This window comes from Trachymyrmex cornetzi, unplaced genomic scaffold (assembly GCF_001594075.2).
Source record: "Trachymyrmex cornetzi isolate Tcor2-1 unplaced genomic scaffold, Tcor1.1 scaffold169, whole genome shotgun sequence".
NCBI classification, from domain to species: Eukaryota; Metazoa; Arthropoda; class Insecta; order Hymenoptera; family Formicidae; genus Trachymyrmex; species Trachymyrmex cornetzi.
In genome coordinates this window covers 269,457-277,898 of record NW_017296298.1, presented here as the reverse complement: position 1 = coordinate 277,898, position 8,442 = coordinate 269,457, and the positions used below count along the sequence as shown (strand labels likewise).

At 29.9% G+C, this 8,442-nt stretch overlaps 3 protein-coding genes across 4 annotated transcripts; 1 reads left to right on the top strand and 2 right to left on the bottom strand.

The window, feature by feature from the left end:
* Positions 1-278: 278 nt before the first annotated feature.
* LOC108759118 (putative nuclease HARBI1) lies at positions 279-2,012 on the top strand. The gene is made up of 4 exons (XM_018504408.1): positions 279-580; positions 891-1,031; positions 1,127-1,394; positions 1,477-2,012. The coding sequence occupies exons 1-4, from the start codon at positions 279-281 to the stop codon at positions 2,005-2,007; spliced, it is 1,242 nt and encodes a 413-aa protein (XP_018359910.1). The 3' UTR covers positions 2,008-2,012.
* A 69-nt stretch (positions 2,013-2,081) lies between these two features.
* LOC108759125 (uncharacterized) lies at positions 2,082-4,209 on the bottom strand. Of its 2 annotated transcripts, none has more exons than XM_018504418.1 (6): positions 4,004-4,209; positions 3,871-3,926; positions 3,615-3,674; positions 3,289-3,542; positions 3,077-3,209; positions 2,082-2,264 (listed from the first exon to the last, which is right to left on the bottom strand). In XM_018504418.1, the coding sequence occupies exons 3-6, from the start codon at positions 3,661-3,663 to the stop codon at positions 2,098-2,100; spliced, it is 603 nt and encodes a 200-aa protein (XP_018359920.1). In that variant the 5' UTR covers positions 3,664-3,674; positions 3,871-3,926; positions 4,004-4,209; the 3' UTR covers positions 2,082-2,097. The 2 variants fall into 2 exon arrangements, with proteins under 2 accessions (XP_018359920.1, XP_018359921.1); XM_018504419.1 differs by having other exon boundaries at positions 4,074-4,209.
* A 2,507-nt stretch (positions 4,210-6,716) lies between these two features.
* On the bottom strand, positions 6,717-8,375 carry LOC108759132 (uncharacterized). Its single transcript, XM_018504430.1, has 3 exons — positions 8,282-8,375; positions 7,637-7,935; positions 6,717-7,541 (listed from the first exon to the last, which is right to left on the bottom strand). The coding sequence occupies exons 2-3, from the start codon at positions 7,880-7,882 to the stop codon at positions 6,717-6,719; spliced, it is 1,071 nt and encodes a 356-aa protein (XP_018359932.1). The 5' UTR covers positions 7,883-7,935; positions 8,282-8,375.
* Positions 8,376-8,442: the final 67 nt, after the last annotated feature.

Below are 8,442 nucleotides of genomic sequence, written 5' to 3'. Positions count from 1 at the left end.
GAGTTTGAACAAAATTGTAAATGGAAAGCGACGTGTGTCGATTTGTGTCAAGTGTGTCGACTGTGTCTCCTAAAAGGAAAGCAGCCATTATCTCGTGTCACTTAGTGCGCAGAGTGCGCACTACGCGAGTGTCGTGCGATCAAATGAACACATGACACTAGCCAAGTGCGCATTGGCACTGCCAATAGAACACGCTCTTGACACTGAGTGCAGCCAGTGCACCCCAATCGAAAACGCTAATAGTCAAAGGCCAAACCCAGCATATACTATAGGTGCTCATGGTGCAAATCAGTGCGAATCCACCAGAAGGTAGAATCCACCATTTAACCGGTTATGATCGCATAATCGAAATGGAGAATAAAGAGAAACTGATTTCTGCCTTATTTGCCAAAGCATTACTTTTATTAGAATTATTTAATGATAATGAAAATGATTATAATCTTTATACTAAAGATATCGAAAGATATTGTATATTGCTTCTGACTAAATACTCTATTAAAAAATCGACACCTCGATTGCAAGATGATGCAGAAAATGTTCTATCATTTTATAATGATAAACAATTTAAGTTACAATTCAGGTATGTATATTTTTATGTAAATATTTTCAAGTTTTAACTTTATTTTCAGTATAACAAAAATTTATATATATCACGATATGAATTAATAATTATCACTTCGAAAATATATCTCTAAAGGAAAGCATTATTCAAAAAATATTTCAAATAAAGGTTGTTTAAGTTTTAAGAGGACGTAAACAATTTTTTTTGTTTCAAATAATAACTTTTTTTTCAAAGATATTCGAGTAATTTCTATTGACTCACTCCATATATTTATATAGAAAATAGATTTTTCGTGATTGTAACAAAGAATTCATCTTTTTCTTTTTAGGATGGAACGATCAACATTTGATTATATTTTGAATATTATAAGACCATCATTAATAAGGTCAACATGTGGGCGTAAAAGAATATCACCTAGAAAGCAATTTTTAATTGCTCTATGGAAAATGGCTACTTCAGATCCATATCGGTTCATATTATTTTCATAACATTAACTTTATTTTAAGTATTAATTTATTCTTGCATGCATATTCAGTATTTTTTACTTATGTTTTGATTTTTTAGACCTATTTGTGAGAAATTTTATGTAGGCAGAGCCACAGCACTGATGGCTGTGAGAAGAGTAATCAAAGCAATCGCTCAACGAGCTCATCTTTTTGTGAAATGGCCAAAAGATAATAGAGCAAAAGAAATTATTAAAGGATTTGCTACAACCAGTGCTTTTCCTGGAGTAATAGGAGCAATTGATTGCACACATGTTAAAATTAAAACACCGCATATCAATTCTGATTCTTATGTTAATAAAAAAAGACAGCATAGTATACAATTGCAGGTATGATTAACATGCATTATTATATAATTCTTTCCTTTTTCAAAAATAGTTATATAATTAATTCTGTATTTATTATTGACAGGCTGTTTGTGATCATGAACTGCGATTCACTCATTGTCTTTCTGGACATGTCGGTTCCATCCCTAGTCAAAAAGTATTTCACTTATCTGAAGTTTGTCACTATTTAGATGATCCAGAAAAATTTAGTAATGACAGCCATTTAGTGGGTAATGCAGCTTACACAATTCATGAACACTTAATGACACCATTTCAAGAAAATGAAGATCTAACAGATAGACAAAAAAACTATAATTTTTGTCATTCATCCGCTGAAATTACAATTAAACGAACATTTGTATTACTCAAAAGAAGATTTCAAAGCTTGCTTAAAACTTTAGACATGGAGCGTATAGATTTGATTCCAGAACTTATTATTGCATGTTGTGTTTTGCACAACATTTGTCTACTGCAAAATGATAAATTGTTAATTGTGGAATCAGATGTTTTAGAAACTAATAATGATATTGAAATAGCAACTGAAAAAAGAAATACCAATGCAGGCGATAGAAAACGAGATATAATTTGTAATAATTTAATAATGAGAAATGTCTGAAAATATACACCATTTTTTTTGTAGTGAGATTATTGTATTATAATAAAGTTATATAATTTGTCATAAATGCTTTTTATTTCATAATTAAAGTTATTTCTTTTCTAAAATATTTAACATTCTGTCAAAGGAATTAAGAAGTCTTCGGCGTAGCTCTATATTTTCTCTATGTCTTCTCTCTTGAGCTTCTTCTGCGACTCTACTAGTGTTCTTAAAATCTTCTATTAATTTTTCTATTGTAGTTGGTCGTCGGCTTTTTTCTAAATAAAACAAAGACATTATTACATAAAATTATATTAATAAATTTTACACGCAAAACATCCTAATTATTATAATCTTAGGATTCAAAATTATTAATTTGTTAAAAATTACACAATTATAGAAATATTTGTATTACGAATATTTGTAATTAAAATTCAAGAAAACTTTTACTGTTTACATTTTATTAAAATTAATAAAATGTTAATGCAATATAATTATATAAATAATAAATGATTAATGATACTATATAATAGCTCAATAGTAATAAATAAACATTAATAACAATAAGGGCTACCAGATTTCAATATATTTAAATTTTTAAATAGACGCTTCAATCTTATCGTCAGGTCATCTTCATTGTATACAATGTAGAAAATTAAACGCAAAAATTGATAAATTTGTATAACAGATACAAATTCCACAATTATAGTTATGCTAACACGATGGTCGTGTTTCTTCGTGTATTTTACGTCGCAACAATATAATGTGCTCTCTCCTGTAATTTTTCTAAATTAGCATTCAGCTGATACAATAGATGAATATACAAAGAAACACAATCATCATATTAGCATAACTATAATTGTGGAATTTCTATCTAACTGTTATATGAATTTATCAATTTTTGTGTTTAATTTTCTATCTTGTATACACTAAAGATGACCTGATAATAAAGTTGAAACGTCTGTTAAAAAAATTTAAATATATTGAAATCTGGCTCGTAGCTTATTGTTATTAATGTTTAATAAATGATTAAATCTAAATAACTGATTGGATCATTCATCCTAATTATATAAAGGTATAATTATCTTACTAGGTTGTATATATTCTTCTTTGTCTGAACTAGATGAACTACATACAGATTCCATTCGCGATCTTTTTCCAGTCGATGATACAGTGGTTACAGATGACATAGATGGTTTCATACCAAGTAAATCATCCATAAGCTTAAAGAACATTCAATTTAAAGTTTATATTTGTGTAAAAGTACTATTTGTATAGCATTTTGATTTTAAAATAACTTACAGGAAAAAATGTCCATGTTCTTGATCCACTGCCATACCTTTTATTATAATCTTTGACTGCTTTATATGTTCTCTTCAAACCAGAAAATTTTGATAAACATTGTGCTCCACTAACTTTGTAACCATGTTTTAACATTTTTGCGGCAATTAATAGCCATATCTTCTTTTGAGACGTCTTTCCACTTAAAAAATCATTTTGCCGCGATCGATATTCATCTATTAATAAGAGAGTAGCTTCTTGTGGCCATTTAAACGCTGCAAAAATTAATTTATTTTAAAAAAATTTAGAAATTAAAAATAAGTTATATAAATAAAATTACTAAAAACCTGTTTCTTCTTGGATTGCATCTGATGATTTATCAGCAGTATCTTCCATTGATTTGATTTCTGTGGAATTATTGTTATTTTTACAGAAATAATATAAAAATAAATTTATTAAAAAATAAATATTTCTATTATATATTTTATACAATAAAAGTATAATGGACTATGAGTGTTGATGGGTTTTTAAGAAAGGTCTATTATTATTAGTTGTCTTATACAATAGCCAAAAGATATGGACTCTTTGCCTTATTAAACTTACTATATTTTTATATACATTTATCACTTCATTTAATTTCTCTACAGCATAAGTAGAATCTAAAAATAAACAAAAATGCAAAGAAATGGTAAATGTTAAGAAGAACACCTAAAATGTTATTAGTTTGAATCGATACGTTTTCACGTAAAAAAAGACGAAAAAAGCGTCACTCTTTCCACTTGACTACAATATTAACTAATATTAACTGTTGAAGTTGACAATCAGGTTAAGAAATTTGTCACAACCACGAAATACTGCGATGCGAGTGTTTGTTATGGGTTCCATTTCACGTATGATGCTCATGGATGTATTATTTTATCTTTCTTTAATATTCAATAAAGATAAGGATAAAATGATATATCATGCGTGAAACGAAATATACCTAAAGGTACCTTTACATGGCAGCGTCAAGCGTCAAACGTCGAGCATCGTGAGCTTACTATTCGTCAATTTTGATCCCGTGACCTATTTTTAGCGAATAATAAGCTCACGATCACTGAACTATATGGCCCATCGACATCTAGAATGGACCGCTGATGGCAATGATGGGGGTAGAAAGACGATTAGAGTGAGAGGCAGGTTTTAAAGAACGATCTTATTATTCCTGCCTCTCACTCTAATCGTCTTTCTACCCCCACCATTGCCATCAGCGGTCCATTCTAGATGTCGATGATATGGCCCGTATTCAGAACGCGCTTACAACGATGTTAGCACGCTTACATACTATACTTTACGTATATTATAGAATTTCAGAGATAAAAGTTCTCTTTTATCGATAAAAGCGCGTTCTGAATACGGGCCTATATGTATACACCAGGCACAGTATACAGTAGCGCAAGGCTCTGCGCACAATGAAGGAAATATTAGGAACAGGAATAAACATTAAGATTTCAACCTATCAGAAACCGTGTATTCCGGTGTAATTGGTATCTAATAGGTTAAAATCTTAATATCTATTCCTGTTCCTAATATTTCCTCCAATGTGCGCCTGAAGGCTTAAACATAATAGACACAGGCAATAGGTACTACAGGCAACAGGGAATAACGAGCCGTCCAATCAGAGCTCTGGGATATAATATCGAACTTACACACCAATACACTTATTGACTAGAGTCCTAGATTTATCAGAGAGGCGCAACCGGTGTTATGCATTCTGATTCGCTGTTGCAATCTGACCAATTGCGTGACTTGGCAGCCGTTTATAGTACTAGTGACATATTTCTATTTCATTTTATCCTATACATTCTATCTCACATTATCCTACTTGATTATCTTATCTTGTTTGACATAGTTTAAAGGCAGTTTCATAGCATGTCGGCCATGTTTAGTACTCTCCTTAGCACCTTTGTCATACTGACTTAAGCCGGTTGCGCCTCTCTGATAAATCTAGGACTCTATTATTGACCAATCGCATCTATCGTCAAACAAAATGACAAATGAGATTGGCCAATTCCTATGGACTAATCGACCGATTAAGTTAATCGGAGTTGGTGAAAGAGGCCCTAAAGCCGTAATTACACTAGCGATTGGCGATTGGCGATTGTGATTGACGATTGAGGATTACTTTTCAACCAATCAGAGCCTGAAAGTCACCGATTTCTTTGCTCCGATTGGTTGAAAAGTAATCCTCAATCGTCAATTACAATCGCCAATCGCTAGTGTGATTACGGCTTAAGTGGTCACGCCAAACTCAAGAAATGAATGAGAGTGTCAGGGGGCGGGAGGATCCCGTTTGCCTAAAATCCCGATTGCACACACCACTCATATCAACTGGTGCCTAGTAATTTTTTACTGCTTTACCAATGAGAATATTTTATTTTTAAATTGACCAATTAGCAACGCATGTGTGCAACATGCAATGTGTACAATCGGAGCCTTCCCCAGGGGGCTGATCTCCTTATTACTCCGTGGATGCATTCAAGCTAGAAAAAGCTGCTAGCCTGTAGCGGGATTCTCTAAACGTCTTATCGATGATTGTTGCTATCGTTAACTGGCGACAGCCAATGACAGAACAATCCTGAACGAAAGCGCGGTTCTCATTGGCTGTCACTAATTAACGATAGCGACAATTGTCGATAAACCGTTTAGAGAATCCCATAACTGCTTGCCAAGCGATTGAATTGATCTATAACAACCAATCATGTTCATTTGCTTGCTGAGCAGGCCAATCATTTTATCATTAAATTACCATTTTCCAATTTACCGACATCAAAAATTTTTTAATTAAGTAAGTAATTCTAAGTATAAAAATACATAAATTCACAAAATTACAGGAAAATTGAAGGGAAAAAAGCTATACTGAACATTTACTAAATCCAGAGGCTATACTAAACATTTACCAAATTCATCTATTTTATATATAGTCAATACAAATTATTACTTTGAATATTTTTGAAGTACATTATTCGAAAAATATTTAAAACAAATCATAAAAGCTTTCTTTCGAGGTATCCAAGATAATAATTTCTAATGACTTATTCTGTATACATATATATTTGCAATTGACAATACATTTTTATTACTTATTTTCAGTTCAATAGTTCATTTAAGATGAAAATTTGAGAAATATGAATATCATTTTTAGAATTTAATAAAGACACAAGATATAATATTTATCATTTAATTTTTTTGTCAGTGAAAGCATTTCAATATTTGTTTTGTGATACAATACAATAAAGATCTGTGTTTAAAAAATATACTTTTGTCATTCTTCTATAAAAATAATGTCTTAAAAAAGTGTATAAAAATATAGACATCATACATAAACATTTTTGCAATTAAATATAAAGTAACAATAATATTACACAGAATTATATTAAAATAATTACTATTACATCATTCTTTTCTAATTAATATTTTATATTATTAGTGACATAAGTTGCAAAATATTCAAGCCACTCAAAAAAATGGGACATTAAAATTAATGGAACATTTTTATTTTCATTATAGATTTGTTTCATAGTTTGTAATGTATATTCTCGTGTCTGCACTGAATGATGCTTGGGCTTTATCCTTAATAAAATTATGCAAGAACGCAATTTCCTGGGATAAAGATCTAATATATCTTTATCATAATTTTTACAATAAATAGATACCCGCTTTAACATCAAATCTATGAAATCTAGGACTGCAGATGCATATTGCAGCTGAACTAGTAATTCCTTCAAAAAATTAAACATTAATTGAAAAACATATGCAGACCTAGCACTAAGTTCTAATAATTTATTTAGCATCTCCTCGTTGTTTTGGTTATTCTCATCATCCTCTTTCTTCAAATTAGGAAACATGCACATAAAACTATTGAACAAAGGCTCTTCTATTAATTTAAACTTTTGTAAAGCGTATATTTCTTCTTTCGTAGTTAGTTTAAGATGTAAATTTGAGCATAGAGCGTTATATAATAATTTTTCAATTTTATAATTTGCTTCAAGTTGTGAAAGTCTTAAAAGTAACCGATCCACATGATGCATAAAAATTGTATTCTTCACTGACAGATGCATTACAGAAACAGTTAAACATATCAAAGTATCTTCTGAATAGCACTTATTCAAAACATCATCTGTAAGATACTTCTCTAAAAGAATATTCATGAAATTAAGACTATTTTCCTGAGACGTAAATATCTTTAAATGTTTAAAATTGTTCGTTGCTCTGCACCAATTCCGTAAAACATCCTGTAACACAATCATATGATATTAAAATATCAATTATAAAAAAGCTTGAAAAATTGAAATATATTAACCTATATTTTAATAAATAATCAACATACAATTATTAACAATCGAACTGAATAGCGTTGATATGCTTCCTTGGATATTTTATAACACAAAAGATTGCTCAATGATAAACACAAGGTATTTAATACTGCATCAGATTGTATGCAAAGAAAAGTTTTCTTTGACATATTCTTGTAATCCTCAGATTGAAATAAATTTTCAGCATCAGTGTAACTTTTTAATATCACTCTTAATATATCTGCATCCATATTATTTGCAATGTAAGAATACATAAACATAAAGTTATATTATGTTGTATGTACTATTTACATTAATTAATTTTGAGGATAACCTATATAAAAATTCAATATTAATAAAAATAATTTAAAAATAATTCTTAAAACAGATAAAGAAAAATCAATAAAAAATAAATAGGTCTATTCGTGTTGCTTAAAATTCCTCAAAATTTTTAAACTTAAAATGAGGTAAATATATATATATTTGGGTGTTGAAAAGTGATAATGAAAATGCTAAGTGCAAAAAGTGCAAGCAACGCGAACAGACCTATTTGTTATTAATTATTTTTAATAGATAAATTTACTAAATAAATTCAGATTGCATATTTTTATACATAAATACAGGATCAAAATAAATAGTTGGTATTATTGGTTTGTAATTATAGAATTGAACTACTTCACCTCCGACATGATAAAATTAGATATTTGACACATTTCTGCACAAAATGATCGAATTTGACAGAAAAAAAGCTTCGCTTTAGGAATGGACGACGCGAACCATGTCACCGACGAGATATTATTAAAGACCGTCAACCCTGGGCATATTTTCGGCGGTATAAAAA